General features: G+C 36.3%; 1 protein-coding gene across 7 annotated transcripts in view; it reads left to right on the top strand.

Moving 5' to 3' along the window:
* Positions 1-21,304, top strand: part of EML1 (EMAP like 1) — a 121,648-nt gene that overhangs the window by 77,760 nt on the left and 22,584 nt on the right. For 2 of the 7 annotated variants that reach the window (XM_071426490.1, XM_071426488.1), the window contains exons 4-8: positions 2,806-2,853; positions 6,108-6,242; positions 12,589-12,617; positions 14,014-14,040; positions 17,126-17,255. In XM_071426490.1, the coding sequence (XP_071282591.1) occupies positions 2,806-2,853; positions 6,108-6,242; positions 12,589-12,617; positions 14,014-14,040; positions 17,126-17,255 (369 nt within the window). The remainder of the gene's footprint in view (positions 1-2,805; positions 2,854-6,107; positions 6,243-12,588; positions 12,618-14,013; positions 14,041-17,125; positions 17,256-21,304) is intronic. The other 5 variants (XM_071426489.1, XM_071426491.1, XM_071426492.1 and 2 more) reach the window with 5 other exon arrangements.

Here is a 21,304-nt window from a genome sequence, read left to right as displayed (position 1 = left end):
ATATTTTTTGCTGAGTCATCTTCTTAACTTTTGATCTGCTGTTGAGACTGACAAATATCTTCTAGAAAATAAATAGTAAAAAATAGCATCTTCCATTTTTTTTATTACCTGTGACCATATATGCAAGAGAAAGTGCAGGTGAATTAAGTCTTTACCAAATGTTTTACTGCCTTATGAAAAGAGAGCTTACAATCAAATATTTTCTGATTCCTCTCTTCTCCTACACTTGGCACTGTTGGGGTTGAGACTGTGTGATGTCCAATTGAAATGACATCAGTCTGTCCCTTGAAACAGTTTGTTGTGCATTATTTATGTAAATATATGCAAATAGTCTGCATGGGGACTAAGTGTACATCCATACATTCTCCTGCTTAGAGATAGAAGTATTTACTGGTATGTCTGCAGACACAATCTCATTTCATACAATAGCTGTATTAAATATGTTGGTTAACTCATTTGAACCCACAGGTTGGTATATGGCTTATCTGCCTTGCTGGATTACCAAGGAGGTGTGGTTCAGAGTTCACTGCATTTTCTGATTTCTCATTTAATATTTGAAATGGAAATGACTTCTTCTGGCAGGAATATAAAATTGGAGGTAATAAAAAATGCTTGAGGCTGAAAGGGTGGAACTAGCAGGCTTTTATTTGAGTTCTGTCATATATTCTCTCAGTGACCTTATGCAAATCATTTAACCTCTATGCATATTGCTTTTCCTTATGTAAAACATGTATCTCTGGATATCAGTAGGTTCTTATAGGGCCTAATGTGATAATTAGATCCAGATCTCACAAAGCGTTGAGTAACCTCAACTGACTCTGGGTTCAATTAGAATTGAGGGCACCAAACCCTGCGTCAGCATTCAGATCTCACAGTCAATACCCAATTGTCCAGGTTAAGGAAGGACTGAAATACCTTGAATAAAACAAAAGAACAAATCCAAAACATGGATCAACTGGATTATAAAAGTATATGGTGGTAATAAAGTGCAAGATAGAAAGCTTGGTGATGCTGGTGATACTGGGACCAAAAAGTGTGGTCAAGCACCAAGAGGAGCTGCTGCACTCAGGCTCTGGGGACCATGTGAACACAGCTCTGGGTGCCAGCCAGCTAACAGAGAGCTGGAGTGATTCTGAGATGGGCTGAACAATCATCTGACACAGATGGACAATCAAGAATTGCCTGGCTTTGAAAAGTGTTTCCACATCATCTTGACAAGAAACCTTCCATCAGAGGATTTGATTTAAATTTTAAAATATTTACTAATTCTGTGATTTAGAAGTATATGAGCTATTTTGAGTAACAGCTTTTTGAATGCTGCCATAGTTTTATTCCAAACTTTGTGCTTAGAATAATTATTTGAAATTTTCATTCTGAATAAGATTAGTGTATTGTGAGCAGAACTTTCCCTTCCCCCTGCATTTTTTTTTCTGGCATTTAATGTGGCTTGAAGTTTGCTGCTTAACACTAAATTTGTCTTTGGAATTTGGCCAGTGCGTAGTAGTGGTGTTTTGTGTTCTTTATTAAAATCTAAGGTTTTGTGACTCATCTAGGATAGCTTTGTTTCCAAGAGTTGAGGGGGAAAAAAAAAGTAAGAGAGGAGAATGCAGACAGTACCTTTCCCAGTAGGGATGCTGGTGCAGGCTGCAGGCTTGCACATACTTTGCCTTTCAAAAGGAGACAATCAGTCATTCTTTCTCCTCCAGTAGATTGCAAAGTATTACAATGGCACAAAACTCTGACAATGGAGATCAAAAGGAAGAAGCAGGAACAAAGAAAACATAAAGAGCTTTGTTTGCAGGGAGAATAAAATACTTTAATATGATAAATTCCTGTTCTTCTAAACTCTAAACACATGGCCCCTAGGAAATTGTTCAGTCGCCTGGAATTAATGTTGGGGGGCAGTGAGGGTTTGTAACTGGCACACACACAAACTCTGAATCAAACCTTCAATTAAATGCTCTGTGTAACACTCATCTCTCAAAGAAAATGTTTTAAAATATTTAGAATATAAATTAAAAAAGAAATCCCTCTCCATTGAACTTAGGGTGGGAAAACTATTACACCACTTCACAATATCTCTAACAATTAAAGTTATTAGTGCATTTTGCTCAGAGGCGCAATGAAATTAAAGTCATATGTTATTCCTGAGTTCATTCTAATTGATTTAAATGAGGGTCAGAATGAGTGCTAGACAAAATATTAATGCCATCAGTTTCTGTCTTAAGAGCATTGTGCACTGGTTTTTAATTTCTTTTATTAAAAAGCTTTCATATTTTCCCAAGTAATTTTAGTAATAAGGTATATATCTTTTTAATTTTGGCCAGATTTGTTCATCACAATTCAGTAATGCAACTGCCTGAAACATTCATGCTATGCAGTGGTATATGTATGTATATATGAGGATTTATTTTCTTGTCTTTGTTGTTGCTTTTTTAATAGTCTTTGTCTTTTAGCTGGATCATCTGTCGTGTTCCTTCAGATAGCCTCTTTGATTTTTTTTTAATTTTTTTTTTTAGTTTTGTTTTCGAGTCGCTTTACGAATGATCAGTCTGTTGGGGCACTGCTGAGATTTTGTCATTCAAAGATACATTGGTGTTCTGAAATGTATGGTTTGAAATGATCAAACATCTAACTGAGTCAATAAGCACTTTGTTGTTTACTCTTGCACGTGACTTCATATCTTGAAAGCATGCAATTTTGTCCTTTAATGTAAGTCTTGTAAATGTCTTGTTTCCACATTTTATCGTTGCATTCACTTTTTATTCTGCTTTGTTTACGCACCTCTCAATCTGGATTAAGCAGGTCTGTGAATCTTCTCAATGCATGCAAACTGAAAAAGCCTGCTCTAAGGTGAGGGATCCTTAATAGCTTTGTAGTGTTGAATTTCAGTTGTTTTTCCTTTCCATTTCAATTCAACACATAGAAAGTGGCTGTTTTAGTAAAAGCATTAACATGATAGAACTGTAATTATTATTGCCATTTTTAACATTTCCAGAAATACATGTCTAAAACTTTCTCATCATTGATAAATGCATCACACAACTTAGATAATAATAATGTCAGTGACAGTATCTGCATTATTTCATACTAACATAATTTTATTATGGGAGTATTAGACGACATTGCTGTCTCAAATAAGTTAAAAATTGTGCAACTAAATGTTATCTTCTTAAATAATTGCAAATGCTCTCCTTTCATGTCACTAATGTGGAAGTCAAATTCTGGGATCCAGTTATACTCTTACAAAGCTGTAAGTTAAATGAGTATTTTCTGTCATTTAAAATTCTTTCTAGGGTGACAGTGTATCTCTACTGTAGCTGTGGATATAATCACTGCTGTTTAACAGTCTACCTAACAAAATGTGTATAATGCCAAAACTGAGTTAATACAATGGAGTTATAATCCTTGTTTCCAACCACCAACTAATACTTTTCATTGGGCTTTTGTTGTTGTTGAAGTTTTAAAATAAAATTTGTCTGAAGATAGCATTACTAATTGGCTTAAGCAGTGATGGACATAAATCATTACAGTTTAAAAGAATTTTACACCTGTGGTTAAAGTAGTTTTTATACTGATATGAGACTTCATTATTCAGAAAGAAGATAGAATTAAACTTCTAAATTTTAGTCACACCCTTTCATTTCTTATCCTCCATTTCATCTTTTGAATGTTGACAGCTATAAAAATAAAACCCCAAGCAACATTAAAATTAGTTTCAAATTGTTTCTGTAACTTATTTTTTTTCATAAGATTAGTATACTTCGATAATGTCCTTAATTTAATTTTGGTGTAGGCTGAGGTTGACGCCTCTTATCCTTAAAGAAGAAAATATGCGTCAACATAAGCCTACACTGAAATTTTCCTAACCAGGAAAGGATGTCAAAATAAAGATTTGATCCTGACAAATCACACAGGATGTTTCTGTAATTAATGTGTTTAATAGTGGAAGGCACATGCTATTTATTTTGGAATAAACATTTTCAGCATCAAAATTTTATTTTTTAACTGGAGTAGTATTAAATTGGATGATGTTATGAGATGTGGAAAGAATAGTTAAATATTAACAGTAAATTCTTTAATTTGCTAGAGAAGGTTTTTTCATGCATTTGACATTGAGATGGCTTGGATAATGTTAGTTTAGTGTAGGAAGTACACTTCTGAAATTAAGACAGAACTAAATTCTTATTGCTGCCTTTTCTCTTCCCCTATGAATGTATTCTGTTCTGTCTTTGTGTAATTTTGCATTCTGCTTGCTCTCTTACATTGCTTTCTCCACAGAAACACTATTTTTTTAATTTCAGCCTAATCATTTGAAGCTTGTTTTTATTACAAGAATGCAGCACTGAACATCTGTCCTACCATCGCATGTACCAGAAGGTTTTTTTGTCAAGCTGCCTGAGATGCACCTTAACATGCAGATCCGCCCTGGATGGGCACTGGCTTCTTTTCAGAAGGGCCATTTCTTTCCAGAAAGACTCTGGTTCAGGTGTTCCCATCGTTTCTGTAGCTGAGTCTGAGTTGATTATTCCCCTCCTTGCTGCTAAAAAGACATGGGGGAGCAGAAATAAGTTTGGGGTTTTTTTAAAGCAGATAGTGTACAGTTGCTAAGCTAGGTGTTTTTTGATCAGACAGAAAAGTCTATCTTGGTTCCTCTAGTTATGGACAGCCAACTTACACTATACATGAAATAGGACAGAGCCAGAGGAGCTGACTGAGATGACAGGGTAGGGATAGCTGTTAGGGACTGCTGGGGAGGTTTGGAGTAGTCCTCAAGAATGAGATGAGTACTCTGGTAAGCAGAACATCCCTGAGGGTGAATGGAGGCTAAGGGGGAGGTGGCTGGGGATGAAAAAAAGTGTGACTAGGATGCTGCTGGCCTTAAAGGAGCAAGTACTGAAGTTTTCACAGTGGGGGGATGGAGGTTGTGGTTGAGATTTGGGTGGAGAGATGTGAACTGGAAAGCAATCATTGGTGTCCCTGGTTTCTGGGGTGAGAGAGCTGTTGAAGGTGGTTATTTAGTATGGGGATTTTATAACTTAAAGGGGATATTTTCATTGTTGATTCTGCAGAGGAGAAAATAGTACAGGACTGAAATGGGGGGAAATGAGACCATGCTTGAGTCCTGTCGTTCGCCTGCTGCCATGGGGGTGATTGCTGGTACTGCTGCCTGAGCCTCTGTGCTGCAAAGGGCCTGCAGCAACCTGTAAAGCATTACCTGCTTTGGGGCCTCACCCTTAGCTGCTCCCTCTCTTGCTAGGAAGCACTGCTTTAGGGAGAAGTGCTTTGGTCAATAATTTGTCTCCTATAAGGTGTAAGTTCTGAATGAGCTTCTTTTAATTCACTGAGTAGCACTGCTTGTGTTTTGGCTCCCATTTTTCCATCACAGAGAGCTGGGTGTCTAAGGGGTGCCATAAAGTCACAGAGGAGTTCCCTTGATAGCTATCTTGGCAGGAAGGATGGTTGAAGAGTGAGAGGGTAGGGTGAGCTTTAAGCCTTGGAGAAACCTCCTGTCAGGACATGTGGGGAATATAATCTATTCATAGATGTAACTAGGAAGCATACATTTTTGTCAACAATAAAAAATGCAGGCTAGCTCGCCATTAATTGCAGTTTGGAATATGTTAAAACTAGCTTTGAACCACAGAGTAATTGATATTGGATGAAGACCCAAAGTTAGCTTGCTTGTGTTCAAATTTTGACATACTTTTGGCATTCTCTGTAGTCTGGCTGGAAATGTCAGGCAATACTTTCTCTTTAAATCTTTCACTTCTTCGTAAGAGAATCCAAAAGTTCAGAAGTATGGAGCGGTAGTCAGAGATTTAAAATGTGACTCAGAAAAGTGATTGCAACTACTCTATGAAATTGGTTTAGCCCATCTTCTGTTTTATGATTAAGGAAAAAGTAGTGTGTTTGTCTCTGTTGCACCAGATACTCACCAAAATTCTTACATAGGCTCTTTACCAAATCAAGTAAAGATTTTTTTTTTAAATCATAGTTATTTTTTTAGGGTTAGTGTTCTACTTGATACATTTTTTCATAAATATTTATTGTAGAATATATACTTTTACAAGTGCCACTGTGAAACTTGCTCCTTGTTTTATTAGCACCATTAAGAGAACCAGTTCAGCTGAGCGTGTGTCCCCAGGAGGTCGGAGGGAAAGCTATGGAGATTCCAAAGGGAGTCGCAACCGCACTGGTTCCACCAGCAGTTCATCTAGTGGTAAAAAGAACAGTGAAAGGTAATGTCATCTAAGTACCTATCCCCTTTCTCTGCCTCCTGCTCTAATAATGAAATTAGTTTCTTTAGTGAACTTAGTTTTTCTTGTTTAAAATATTGGAAGCTTTTTTTTTTACAAAGCTCCAATTCTTGGACCAAAGTATATATTAAGACATTTGAAATAAAACAGGTTTTCATATTTAGATTAAATTTATTTGCCTTATTTCTAAACTATGAACAGTGTGAGAACTTAGAGTTTCCCAGGAAAGTTCATAATTATTAAACATGCCTTTTCTGATATCTTAATGGATTTCCTTCGTCTTTATATTCCTGACAAGTACTTCTTTGAGTTTCTGATTATGGTGCATTGACCCCAGCTGGCATCTAGGTATCACACAGCCATTCACTTCCTGTCCTCCAGTGGGAGAAGAAAATAGGAAGACCAGAAGTGAGAAAACTCATAAATCAAGATAAAGGTAGTTTAAGAAGTGAAGGAAAGAGGAAGAAAAACCAAAACAATTGCTGAGAAGCATTCAGTTACCACATCCCACATGTAGATTGATGTCCAGCCAGTCTCTGAACTATGAATGCCTTGATCTGACAGCCAGATTAAATATAAACATAGAGAGAGGTTTACATGCAAGTCCTGTTCAATGAAGCAGAATGAAGTGATGCCTATCTCTGTGTATCTTTGATCATGCTTCTCTGTATTGCTGACAGCACAGAGAAAAGAGGATATCTTGTCCGAGGGTTTCAGACTTAGGATCGCCTAGAACAAATAGCTGTTTCATTGAGGTTCATCAGTATTGTCAGTATAGGTCAAGCAGTTCTTTCCTGTATTTCCTAGTCAGAATTTAGTTTCAGCCATTTCACTTGACCTGTTCTATTGCAGTTTCCTTTGCAAGAAATGGTGTTGATGGTACTGTTTCACTGTCTCACTGATGATGTGGCCACAAAAACACATTGTTAATGAAGCTTGACTAATAACTTAATTTACCTGCTCTCTTTGGGCATCAATGCCATTACACGAGTCATTGTCAATGTTGTGGCACAAAATGATCCTTTAGCATATTTGCTTGAGTAAGGAGTGACTGAGCTGGTTGTGTACTATTTTACAACCCAAATATGGGTGATTACATTATTAATAGCTTGGTTTCTGGCCTATGTTTTCAGCTATGAAGCAAGACAGCAAGTGTGCAAACTATGGAACTTAGAATAAGTTATGGATTGGGATAAAAGGACAGACTAGTAAGAGTGGCTCTTTGTGCTGTTTGATACAAGCTGCCTGAACAGGAGGAAGTGCAAGGGGTCTTTTACAGGCAGCTTGAAGCAGCCTCAAAGTCACAGGCCCTGGTTCTTATGGGAGACTTTATCTACCTGGACATATGCTGGAGAAGCAACACAGCAAAGCAGAAACAGTCCAGGAGGTTCCTGGAAAGCATTGATGACAGCTTCCTGTCACAGGCAGTGGAAGATCCCACAAGGAATAGTGTGCTGCCTGACCTTGTGATAACAAGCAGGGAAGGCCCTGTTGGAGATGTGACGGTTGGAAGCAGCTTTAGTTGTCATGACCAAGAGCTGGAGTTCAGTACCAGGAGGGGATGAAGCAGGGCAGCAAGTAAGATTTTAACCATGGACTTCAAAAGAGTTAACTTTAGCCTGCTCAGGAATCTTAGAAAGAATCCCATGGGAACAGGACCTGCAGGGAAGAGGGATCCAAGAGAGTTGGCTGATATTCAAAGATCACTTCCTCCAGGCTCAAGAACCATGCATCCAGATAAGCAAGAAATCGGAAAAAGTGGGCAAGAGACCTGCATGCATGGATAAAGGAGAAGGTGTTCTGGTGGACAGCAAGCTGTCCATGGGTCGTGTCCAAGTGCATCCTTGTGGCCAGGAAGGCCAGTGGAATCCTAGGATGCAATAGGAAGAGCATTGCCCGCAGCTTGAGGGAGGCGATCCAATTAAAAAATATAATAAATTGTCAAGGTTGGAAGAGAGCTTTTAGATGATCAAGTCCAACCATTCAATTCTGCCCTCCTACTCAGCCCTGGTGAGGCACATCTGGAGTGCTGCGTCCAGTTCTGGGCTCCTCAATACAAGAGGGACATGGAGCTCCTGCAGTGAGTCCAGCAGAGGGCTACGAAGTTGATCAAGGAACTGGAGCAGGTCTCTTACAAGGAAAGGCTGAGGTAGCTGGACCTGTTCAGCCTCAAAAAGACAACTGAGAGGGAGCCTCAGTGATGTCTACAAGTATCTGAGCAGAGGGTGTCAAGATGAAGCCAGGCTCTTCTTGGTAATGCCAAGCAATAAGTAGAGGCAATGGGCAGAAACCGATGCACAGAAATAGGAGGAAAAATGTTTTTTACCATGTGGGTGACTGACTGGGCACTAGAAAAGATTGTCCAGAGAGATTGTGGAGTCTCCCTTAGTGGAGATATCTGAGAACTATCTGGACACAATTCTGTGCCATGTGCTCTGGTACAACCTTACTTGCTCAGGGAGGCTGGACCAGGTGAATAACTGTGATCCCTTCCGACCTGACCTGTGACTCAGTGAAAGGCTTAGAAAATTAAAGGAATAATGAAAAAATTTAAATACTCTCAGAGAAAATGTTATAAAATTGTAACTAAGGAAGATGTAATATTTACGCAAATTAATATCTTGTTTGCATTCTGCATCTATGCATGAGAATGAAGTTTTGATAAGCTAACAGAATTCCAAAGGACTGGGACTTCTGGTACTTATGGAAATTTGACTCTATCTTAGCATCTGAATTTTTTTTCCCTTAACATTTTTGTAAGATAATTATAAGAAAAAATAACTAATAGATGTGGGTTTTATTTTGTTTCTAAGATTTTTGTACTTCAAGATTTCTAAAAGACAAATGTAACTGAAAAAAACTTACTGTAGCAATCCATAATATCCATAAATAAATATTAATTTTGAGAGGAAAAGCAATCTATTATTAGTTTACTTAGGAACAAAGTGTCTCTCTGCATGTGCAGATTTGAACAAAATCTCTCTACCCTTGTAGAGAATGTATATCTGCACACATCTGAATCAGCAAACCAAGCATCAACAATCTTGGGGACAAGTGAGCCTGAATGGTTTGAAAGGCAAAACCAAGCAAAATCCATAATGACCAGCGAAGGGACAGCTAAAAAGCCAGCTCACTCTAATTTAAGCTGCAAATTCTGTAAAGTGTTGCAATGGTGTGTAACTTCATGCAGCTACTTTGCCTTGGTGAAGTTATTAGCATGGAGCTGCTGTTTTCTGTATTGATCTCCTTTAAATGGTTGGATTTTTTTCCTAAGGCTTTGCTTTTTATATTACATCTGTATATTACATCTTTATATTATATCTGTGTATAACTTCCTACTCTCACACATATCAAATTGTATCAACAGCCATTATGTGATTACCTCGTTGATTAAAATAACTTTATCTCCTATAAACAAAACAAACATCTTATGGATAGTTTTTGTTAAAAAACCTAGTTTCTATACTTAGATGGGTAGACTTTTTTCTGGAATATGAAAAGTGATTATTTCACCTACCAATGGGGAATCTCATTGCTTATCCAATTTGCTGTAGTAATTTAGTAAAGTTTTTGTAAAAGTTTTAACAAACATGATCCTACAGTGCCCTTGCTCTGTGTTTTTATATAAATTTTTATATAAAAAACTTGCATTAAATCAAGTGCCCAAAAGATGAATTCAGTGTGTGTTGTGCAGTGGAAGATCTACAGGTCAAAATCTAAAACAATACAGTGCTTTGCAAAGTCAGGTTTATGGATATATCTCTGATCCTGCTACCTGTTTAAGGTGACAATTATATGAAATTAGTTATATATTAAAGCTACTAAACACATGAAGTGAGACTATTAGTTTATTCACTTAAATTAAGGAAAGCTATGACTTCTATGAGCTATATAGATATACTGTATGCTTGAAAATTGATTCCAAAATAGCCGACAAATAAAAACATTGCAACAAAATAATGGTTATCTGCAAAATGTTTTGGTTTTCCTCTAAGGTTGACCGCTGTACTTGAGATGCATTTTTAATTTTTATACACTATTTCAACAGAAACTCAATGGTTATGTCATTTTGCAATTGTTAGGCCACAAAGGGTTGAAATCACTCACGTAGGATTTGGGGAGAAGGTCCAGCACACAAGGCATGCAATGGTTAAATAAAGTGCAAGTATTCCAAGGAACTAATCAAGAGCACGTGTTAGATTACCTCAACTGGTGTTTGTGATGTTGGCACCACTGTGAAAACAGTCATTGTATGGTTAGAGACTTTTCCCCTCATTTCTGTCCCATGCAGCCTGTTCAGCACCCCAGCTTTCACCTCCCTGAAGAATGAGTGTCCTTATCCTGTGGAAGAGGCTGGCTAAAGACTTGCCTCATGCTTCCTCTCAAAACTGAGCAACCATGCAAAATACAAAGCAAGAGTTATGGGAAGGAAAAAGATGATTCTGTACACTGGGACTAAGACTGTCCCTGAAAGCTGACTGTATGTGTGAAAGAGTGAGGAAGAGTGTGTTAACCTGACCATCTACTCACAGTCTGTTTGTATCCTTGAGCCCTTTGCATCCCTTCCAGCTTGAGATATTCCATGACTTTGTTTTTGAAAGCCTGTAGCGTTGTAGGCTGTTATGCAAAGCCAGAATGCTATAGAAAGCTCTTTCAAAAGCCTTAAGCATAAGGAGATGACCATAATCTCCCATGCTACTGTGAAGTGTCCCTACTCCTGTAGCTGTCAGCCAGGAGTAAGCCTTCCTGAAGGCTAGTTAAGTAGGATGTGACTCAAGTTCAGGGAAAAGGGTAGTCAGAGCTCTGAGCTGTGTGTGGTTAGGGTTTGTATAATTAGGAAGTACAGATGATTTGCTTTATTACTGTCATGAATCAGCCTTTCACATTTGCCTGATTAGCTTGAATAGGTCGGCATGGTCTGTTCAGAGCTAGGGACTGTTTGGTCTCTAATATGGCAGCATTTCTGACTAATGCTTCATCCCATAAAGTTTTTTTGTTTTCTAAAAATATATTCATTTGTAAGAGAAAATGTTCATCTTGGTGTTTACAATGGCAGCACATCATTCTATTTATATAAATGACATTGGCTGTGTATGCCAGCTTGAAGCATGTATTTTGATGCATGATTAACACAAAGGCTGATATTATGGAAAGTTGCTAAATCAGGAGTAGAATCAGAATTAATTTGGTTTGGTTTGGGTTTATCATTAAGTAAAGTATTATTCTCAATATAAGTGTCAAACTAAAGCAAAGGGAGAAATACAATAGAATTATTTGCTACATCTTTCATTTTAGTGAGAGAGAATCTTTTATGCTTAAAAAAACGTGTGTGCAAAAATCCAACACAGTCTTGTTTCCTTTTTTGATTTCTCCTTACTGCCCACTGCAGTCTAGAAAAGGGTGTTGAGATGGCATCAAGCTCTAGGAATACTCCATATTTCAGCATTTCTCCATCAGAATGATGGGGGGTTCACCCATTTTGAGATCACCCTAAGAAACTTAGAGCAGTTATCTTATACTTCAAAAATTTTATTGCATTAAAAAAGAGGGAACTGGGAAGAGAAATAAGTGCATAAAATAACTTTGTGTCCCTTCCATTCTTCATCAGAAACAACACTTTCAAACTTGATTTACAGGGGCAAAGGGCAAAAACAACAAATGACTAGAAACAAATTTCTTAACAAAGATTCTTTCCTTTTGGCCAGGGTAGTACTATCCAGAGAGCTTCTCAACTTGCTGTATCTATTTTCCCCTCAAGTTTTCCCAAATATTTTCTCAAGACAAAAAGAAAAAACCCATTTCCAGTTGTCTTGCAGGCAGCTGTGCAGTGACAAGTAGAAGACATTTTAATCATGGTTATGCGCTTTCTGTGTTTTATCAAGTACTGTCATTCACCCAGGAACAACGGGGCAGTTCCATGTTTTATGTGAAGTCTTTGGAAAAAACAGGATTCAAACTTTGATTTGCTCCTTAAATTCAGGCTGGAAACCAAAAATGATACAGCTGCTCATGGCCAGTTTCTGTGTTCTCCTGTAATTTGACTAACTTCACAGAAGAAGAGAATTTGGTAGTTAGTAGAGGAAGATCTATAATTTTGAGAATGTAATGAGAATTGAATATAAAGTGCAATCAAGGATGTTTACTGTTTTCACTTGTTTTTGCCTGGGGAGTTACTTTGTAAATAATTTAATTGAAAAAGTATTTTTATTCATACATACATTCAACAAAAATTTATTTTATTTTTAGTTTTATGTCATATTGATACATATACATGTGCAGACTGTATGTGCATGCTTTTAAAATAGTAATTTCTTCATTATTTTCACAGCAAACCCAAGGAACCAATGTTCAGTGCAGGTAGGAACTTTTCAAATTTTTAAGCAGATAGTAACTGTGATTGGGTTCCCCCACTAGCCCCCTTTCTTCTGTGGCTGCCTAGAAATTGGTATTGGGAATCTAAACATGATATTTACAGGCTGCTGCTGATATAGTATTAAAAAGTTGATCAGTTCACTTTAGATTTTATTGATGCTAGAGATTTATTTTACAGTTGATATTCTTTGTAAGAAGACAAGGACAAAAAAGACCATGTCTTCTTACTCCATATATGTTTTCTCTTTCAAAGCAATATTAAGGTTTTGGTAATTAAAGCAGTGCCAAGTTCATGTTAATCATAAAACAGTTTCCTCTAAAGATTGCTACATCTGTCCCAAAGCCTTGTAATGTAATTTGTCAAATTACAAATAAAAAGGTGGTTTGTTACTACAGTTTTGGTAATCTCTCTTTAATTTGAAAAGCACTTCAATTTTTTCCAACTTAGGTATTATCCCTGCTGAAAGATTTTGAAAGTGAAATAGTAGGTGTAAGTGAAAGCAGTGTTTGTTCTTGTCATTAAGCAGTTAAAAGTTTTGAAGAGTCTTAATAAAAATATGAAGCTGAGTAGTGTATACAACAGTGATTTTTGTTCTGAAAAGTCAACAATAACTAAAATAAAGATTGCTTTTAGCAAAATAGGGAAGGGGAAAAAAGTGTTGATTTATCAGATGTATTGTATTATTTTTATGCATAGTTCTGTGACAGTAATCATACATTAAGCTGAAAAAGTTGGAGATCTTTTGTTTACTGCACGGATTGATCAGCATCCAATAAAGCTTTTAAGCCATGTTTCAAGGTTTAATGTAACTGATTTTGAAGTCAATAATACATGAAATTAAATAAGCACTTTAATCTCTAGTGACAATATATTCATGGTTCATGTCCCTTCCATAAAAACTGATGGTTTAGAAAAGGAAAACTTCTGATTTGCACAGAATATGCTTTCCTTGCCTAATATTTCTCCTTCCTTTACACCATGTAAAAAAAGGTGTTGTAATATTTTTTCTTCTGCCACTTTTCCCATAGATAAAGTCAGTAATTAAACAGATGTGACACTACATTGATGTCCTTCTCACCTAGACAAAATTCCTACTGAAATGAATATTTTTTCCAAGAAGGTTATACTTGGTATTTTACTTAAGTATATGGTTGCATAATGGAGTTTAAGCCAGTGTTTTAATGGTAGAATCAGAGGCCCCTAACTGAGGAAGGAGGTTTAGAAGGTAATTACTCAGTGTATAGCTCAGGGTTTTGTCAAGCCCCAGGTTAGCCTGCAGCAGACTAAGACTGGACAGCCTCTAGAGCAGGTATTTAGAGAGTTATTGTATTCAAACACATCTTTATCTAGCCCTTCTGTCTCTGTCTCTGTAATCACAAGGGAAGCGCCGTGTGACACACTGCAAAGGTAGGCTTCACTTCCAAAACCTCATAGCTCTCGAAGCAAAATGGCTCTGGTGGGATAAAAACTCACTATATATACAGCTGTTTTCTAACTTGTGTGCATTTTGCAATGTTAAAACTTTTCTAGTTCTTTTGAGTGAAACAAAATGTTATATCATTTATTATATAATCTACTGAATTATAACCCTCAGGTGCACTTTAATTGTAATAACGGGTTATAATTTACATTCCTGCGGACTTAGTCCTCAGAATTTGAATTTTAAAAAAAATGTTGAGAGAGCTATATGGCAACACGTGGATGTTCACTGTGTTTGAAATGGCATTCTGCACTTCTGCTGAAATTTGTATAGAATTTGCCCCTTTGTTGGCTGTTTTGCTGTTAGCCTAACATGATCATAGAAGCCTTTGTTTTTTCTTGCTTTTACTTATTGAGTAGATTGTAGATTTTTCTGAATCTTAAATAAACAGACCTAGGCCTACAACTAATTTCTCGTTGCTTTTTGCTTAGTGTCATAAAGCAGAGTTACATTGGTAAACATACCACGTTGGTGTCTAAAGCTTTAGTTAAGTTGTAGCGTAAATATGCACATTTTTGATGCATGTTTATATCTGTGATCTGATCACAGATTTATGTGCTTTTTAGAAATAGCTATATCCTAACAGTTTTTCCACTAATCAGCGTCTTTCAGCTTTGCAATAAATGTGAATTTCACAAAGCAAAAATGTTTGTTCTCAAAGCAAAGTCTGTTAGAGAGTCTCTACCTCTGTGTATTCTTTGTACAAATTTATACCTGCAATCGGTGGTGGTCTCCTCTGCAGATCCCACTGGCATTGATGTCCTTCTTATTTCAGTTCATTAACTGTTCGTTTATGCAACAACAATATGAAATTTACAAAACCGCAGATGTAAAAGATACATTTGTCTAAAAGTTTCACTCTTGGTCTGTCTTTGTAGTTTGATGATTGTCTGTCTTTACATCTGTATCTTTACATTTAGAACTCTGCTGTCTTATAAACTTACTTAAGAAAAGTGTGAAAAAGAGGAGATTGATTGTGTAGACAATGTATTTGGGTTAGGAACAAAAACTAGTAGAGATGGAATATTACCAGAAGTTAGAAATAAGTACACAGTATGACCTCTGTACTTGACCTTATCAGCCTAAGTTCCTCTTTACAGTTAGGAGAGAGACATATACACATTCTGAAGGCATAGTTCATATACTTGTTGTAATATACTTGATGTAGTTTGTTTTCCTAGTCTGGTGTGACTAGGTCAAATGTTCCCGCTGTAGATGGCTAAATGCAAGTTTTATGAGTCCCATAAGCTTCAGATGAGAAAAGCAGCTTGGTGAATTAAACTTTGGTTCATTCACAGCATTTGATAAGTACAGCCAGTAGTTGTCATTGCTGAAAATCTGTTGACTTCCAGTGCACCAGCATCAGCAGTGTTGGCACGTGTTTGAAGCTCATTAAATAGATGCTGCATGCGCATACAAATAGTGCTGTAATGCTTTGCTATTTAATGCTCTACCCTCTATTTTATTTTCCAATACAGCTATATTGGAGTAGATTTTTAAAACAATTCCAATATTCTATCATTTTAACAAACATCTTGAACTTCCAACCTTCTGTCACCATTATTTCATCATTATTATCTCTTCTTTTTAGCATTAAGTTTTCTGTTGCTTTCACTTTATGTATGTGTTCTGTAAATGAAGCTAGAGAGACCTAACTGTAACTTTGACAGGTCAGGTAGATCTCTTTCCCATATAACTTAGTGTAAAGACAAAATACACATCTAGTTAGGTAATACAGCATTGCTATGATGTTTATTTGTTCAATCAATAATTCTTATTAATTTAGTCAGGATTTGTAGCATATGCATATTTCAAATTAAAATAAAGCCTTAGCTTTCAAATTTAAAAAATAGTGGTATATTTGTAATGATACTTAAAAATTCATAGCATAATTTAAAAGTCCTAAATTGTATCTTTTTTTTTCATTTACATGATTTTTGTTACTTTTGCCCTTCCATTTCCTCTGTGCCCACGATTATTCTGTCTAGTAACTCTACAGATGTCACTGACTCCAAAACTGCTTGATTCGCATGCGAACAAGGCTGAACCCCTTGATCTGCCGATGGAGCAGCAAGAGCCAGCACGTTCTGAATCTGGACAAACTTCATCAGAAGTTCACAGGACACCCACTTTGGCCTTGCCACTTCCCAAAAGTCCTAGTCAGACCTTCATGGCATTTCCCAGATCTCCTAGTTTTATAAGCCCCATGAAGTCCCCAAGTCAGTACTTCCAGATCTGTTATTAATCTCTGCTTCTCTGCCCCAAAAATATTTCTTACCAGTTCAACAGATTACTTTTAGTATTTTCTTCTAGAAATGTTTACTTCTGTCAGCCAATTGAGTTTTTGTAGCTTCTCTCCTGTATGTCATTTTCCTTTCTTTTAATGTGCTCTCAATGTTGTCATTCTTTTCTCAATGTTTAGTAATTCTTAAAGCACATATCTTTTCTGCATGTACATCAGCATGATTCCTCTTACTAATTGTTTGTGTTCCTTATTTCGAATGTATCTCTAACACTGTATCAAGTGTAAAGCATATCTTTACACTGGGATGCAAAGAATGCGACTGAGTGTTGGAAAATAATTTAGATGCTGATGCTCAACTGTAAACATTGATTAAAAAATAAAATTAATTTTAAGTGGCATTTCTGCGTTAATTGTAATCTTTGATGTATTCCCCTTCATTTTTAATATTTAAAAACCATAATATTGTAACATTTTTTTAAAAATTCAATTTCAGACCTTTCTGTTTTGTAGTTCTTCATGACATTGTTTAGTTCTAATTCTGCTACTCAGAATATTTAGAGGAAGAAGGGACTTCATATGTTTTTTAAAAAGTCTGCTTAGTGATTATGATTTAGGAAAAAAAAACCTGCTAAATTTCTAAGTTTGAGATTGCATGTCATTTTATAATTGTAATGCACCAAACTGTTATGTGGGAAGGGATGGAGGAGCACTGGAATTCTCCCCAATGGCTTTTTTGTGTAACATTAAACATTTCTGACCTTTTGTAGAGGAAGGATACGTAAAAATGTTTCTTCGTGGACGTCCTGTTACCATGTACATGCCCAAAGAGCAAGTGGAATCTTACAATTTGGAAGCAAAAGTAGAACTACCAGCCAAGAGGCTTAAGCTGGAATGGGTGTATCCTTTCTGTGCTGGAGGACTACTGGAAATCAATCATTCCATAATGATTTGGGTTAAATAACTTCTTGAGCTAAAGTATTGCAGGATTAAGGTCATAGGGTTCATTTAATTGCTGAAGTGACATTCCATTGAAAATAGGTGTTAATTTCTTGAGGCTGCTGTTCTTCACCTTGTAAAGTACAGGGTGGCAGCTTAAGAAAGATTTTGCTTAAATGTTGCCTGAAGGTTAAGTCTGAAGCATTCTAATTAGCCAAGGATTAAACTAGGCATATCATAAGAATGTAGTGAGATGGGATTATTAATTATAATATGCATAAGACAAGCTCATTTTTTTTTTCTCAGCAGTAAAATCATTAGTTTAGTTCTTAGCAGTAATTTATCATTTTAAACTGTTTTATAAAATGTACACCATTGTCCTTAAGAGGATGGTGCATTCAACTGGAATAAGCCCTGAATTGAGTAGTGCTGTGCAACTGATACATGCTTAGCCATAAAATTTATACAATATAATATATAAAATAATATTTGGATTTGTATCTTAAGGGGGCTTAAACACCACAAATACTGAACAACCAGATTTTTCCACTGACTTCTATGAGTGGACACAATTGCAGAAATCTAACTGGAAAGCAATCAGTGTTTCATGACATACAAAAGTTTTTTCCTATTTCACATTTAAGTATAATGATAGAATATATTCTTTATTTAAAAAAAGACATTTCACTTTTATGTAATCTTATTATATATAATAGATGATTCAAGATAAAATATAAACACAAGAAGATCTGAGTTTATTTGTAATATCTATTATCTTTAGAGAGATGACATCATCATAAGGTTTTCTATTGAAAGAAAAATCTCTTTTCTGGTTGCAGTGTAAATAGGAAATTACTTTGACTTCATAAAAGAAGACAGACTGCATATAGTCTTTTTCAAAGTTGTATAAATAGAACTGCATGTGGTTTCAGAATGTTCAGAGAGTTTCCAAAAGTCCCTTTGTATTCACAAGAGATTAATGACAGATTTAGTAACCATTCTTATTATTCCTATTGCAGCTGAGGCTGTATGTTCTATCCCATTCTGCTGGAACTGCATAGATAATGCATGCACAACTAAGTGAAGATGAGTTAAAAAGACAAAAAAATCCATAAAATTAATAAAACAGGTGAGATTACAGTGATAAATGCTGCTTGCAGCACTTTACCATCTAGTTCTACAGGTTTTCACTATTTATCACCACAGAACTGAATGATGTCTTTTGCAGTTGTAAGGAGCTCCTCACTCAAGGGGCCTAAGGATGGTAAGGAGGAAATGTTAGAAAGCTCACTGAAACAACAGAACACCCAAGCATGACACAAAGCAGAATGTCATTAGCAGCATGTAGGTGGAACCTGACGTCAATATTTCAGACTATTATAAGAAATTATAATTAGAGTAGGTCATGATTTCAGTCTCATTAGTTTCTCAGTTAAGCTTATTTGAATGACTGAATATTTGCCAGATGGATTATTATTTTTAGTTTGAATATTCATATGTCCTTCCAGGTGTGTGTCCATATACCCAGCAGAATCCTGTCTAAGGTTGTCTAAGAATAGAAGAGGTGTGAATTAATGGAACAATCTAACTAACCCTAGATGGTTATTCTAAATGGTATTGAGGAGGAGGTAGTTTTTTCCAAAAATATTGTGCTAGCTTCTTCTGTTTCTAATTTATTTGCAATTAAATCCAATCATGATATATTTATAGCAATGACTAGGTATATGGAAGGTTTAGAAAGACAATTTAAAAATAATTTTAAAAAAGAGGGAGAAGGTGATGCTCACTTTACAGACTGTAACAAGGGGAAGAGAAACTGTGAGCAGGAGCATAAGATCATTTAAGAAGAAAGACAAATACAGAAGAAAACCAAGCAATATTGCAGGCATTCATTCCAGTTGAGTTGGAGAAGCTGCACTGCTTGATTGGAGGGTAACGGAACTGGAATAGGAAAAAACATCTTTGTAACAGATAAATGAATGCAGCTGTGGGAGTACAGCCAGAAATGCTCTATAATGTAAGAATGGGGATAGGGAAACAAGATATTGGAGGTGGTGTGGACAAATGGAAAGGAAAGCAGAGTATGATGAGAAACAGCAGGAAAAAAATCTAATGTGTACAGATTTCAGGGCATTCCAGAACCATAAAGGGTTATTACAGTCACCTTAGCAGTTCTCTGGGCAAGCTGAAAAAGGTTCACACCTCTGATATATTATCATATATATTAGGACATGAAAAAACAAAAACAGTGAGTGATGAAGTGTGAGGGGGGCTGGAGCAGAGGTGCAAAATCCAAGTGAGAAATCAGCACTAGGGACATCAGGGTGGGAGCAGTGGCCTTCCCAGATCCATTTAAGAGCAACTCACTTGGCAGGCAGGAGGTTTGAAACAAAAACTGCAGGCCAAATGAAAAGAAAAGGTCAAGGTAACACTCCCTGAAATGCCAGCTCACCAAATCCAAGTCAAAGCCACCAAATCCAAGTGTGGGAAACAGTGAGGAAAAGGAGGGATCAACCCCAGGAGTTTGCATTTGAGAAGAACTGCTGATAGAAAGAAATTGAGTGTTTGACAACAGCAGTCATGTGAAGGGTTGAATGCAGCATTGTTCCCCACAAGAAGAATAGTAAAGAAAGGAGATTTTCCCTAAAGAATGTAATCTTTCCCATTTAATGGCTATTTTTGTGCACTGAGATTTGTTACTTATGCATGTTTGTGTAATGTTCTCCACTTTTTTTAGAAGTTCAATTCCTTACACTAACTTCAGCTGCTGGTTCACTATAAATTTGATTATATGTTGTTGAACTAGGGAAACATTATGTTGGCTTCAATTCATAATGCTCTCTGGCCTTAGAGAGAAAAATGAATGTAAACAAATAAATCATTGCCCAGCTATCTAGAGTAGTAACACCAACCATCACAGACAGATTCAAATTGATAGTAAATTCTTTCTAATTAGGATATTGATTGTTTCAATGTCATCCCACTTTAATATCTCAAGAAAGTTTGGCTGACATATTTCAGTTTATAAGACTAAAAGCTCTATTTCTGAATTCACACTTTAATAATTGGGTATGCTGCACTAGTTCTATTGCATTTATAAGAAAAAAGTCAGAAAGCTGTTTCTTCTAAAATAGGTATTTTTATAGGTTAACTATTGACCTTATTACTTCAACAACATTAAATGACTATTTTAGTTTGAGTGGCTTGTCACTGACCATCCAGAAGAGTGCACAAGTATCTTGTTTAGATCATGTAAATGGGGTTTCATTAACTGCCCATGTATTTTTCACAGCCAGTTCCTCCATACTGACTGCATTAGAATGCACTTCTGTTTTGCCAAGATTCTGCTAATGCTGTTTCTTTCTGTTCCCATAAAAAAAAAGAAAGCCAAAATAGTTGTAGTCCCTAATGACTCTTCAGAAGAATAAAACTACAAAATTTGGCTGATTTAACTTTCAGTCTAAATGAGATTATTATTCCAGTCATTTCATGGAATTAATTTTACATTCATATTGATATGACTACCATCAGAATCTGAGCCACTGCCTTTTAAATACTACAAAAATAAATTGGAATGGATGATGTAACCCTTTTATGGTTTTTGTCCATCTGGCAGGTCATGTCCACATTAATGAAATGAATCAACCTGCACACAGGATAATACAATCAATCCTTGTGTAGTGCAGGGAGATGTGCTGAATGACTTATCAGTGTTTCCATCAAGTCTAATTTTTTATTTTAATTAGTCAAGCAGTGTAAATAGTAAATACACCTGGGACAAAACTAGTATTGCCTTTGTCCGGTATTTAGCAAATTCTAGATGATGCTAAAGGAAAAGTACATCTGAAACTTCCCCTATTCTTTGCTATGTATTTTCTGTAGGATATGTAGGTTTTAAAGTCTGCAAAGTGCTTCAACTCTCTACTGTAGTAAGGGAAAGAGTTCTCAAGGTTATCAAGTAATAAAGCTGTGCTCAAGCCAAGAGATGGAGACTTTAGGACAGAGACTAC

This window comes from Agelaius tricolor, unplaced genomic scaffold (genome assembly GCF_023055355.1).
Source record: "Agelaius tricolor isolate 1412-34295 unplaced genomic scaffold, bAgeTri1.0.p SCAF_5, whole genome shotgun sequence".
NCBI classification, from domain to species: Eukaryota; Metazoa; Chordata; class Aves; order Passeriformes; family Icteridae; genus Agelaius; species Agelaius tricolor.
Note: the sequence above shows the minus strand (reverse complement) of the source record. Positions and strands in the feature narration are given on the sequence as shown.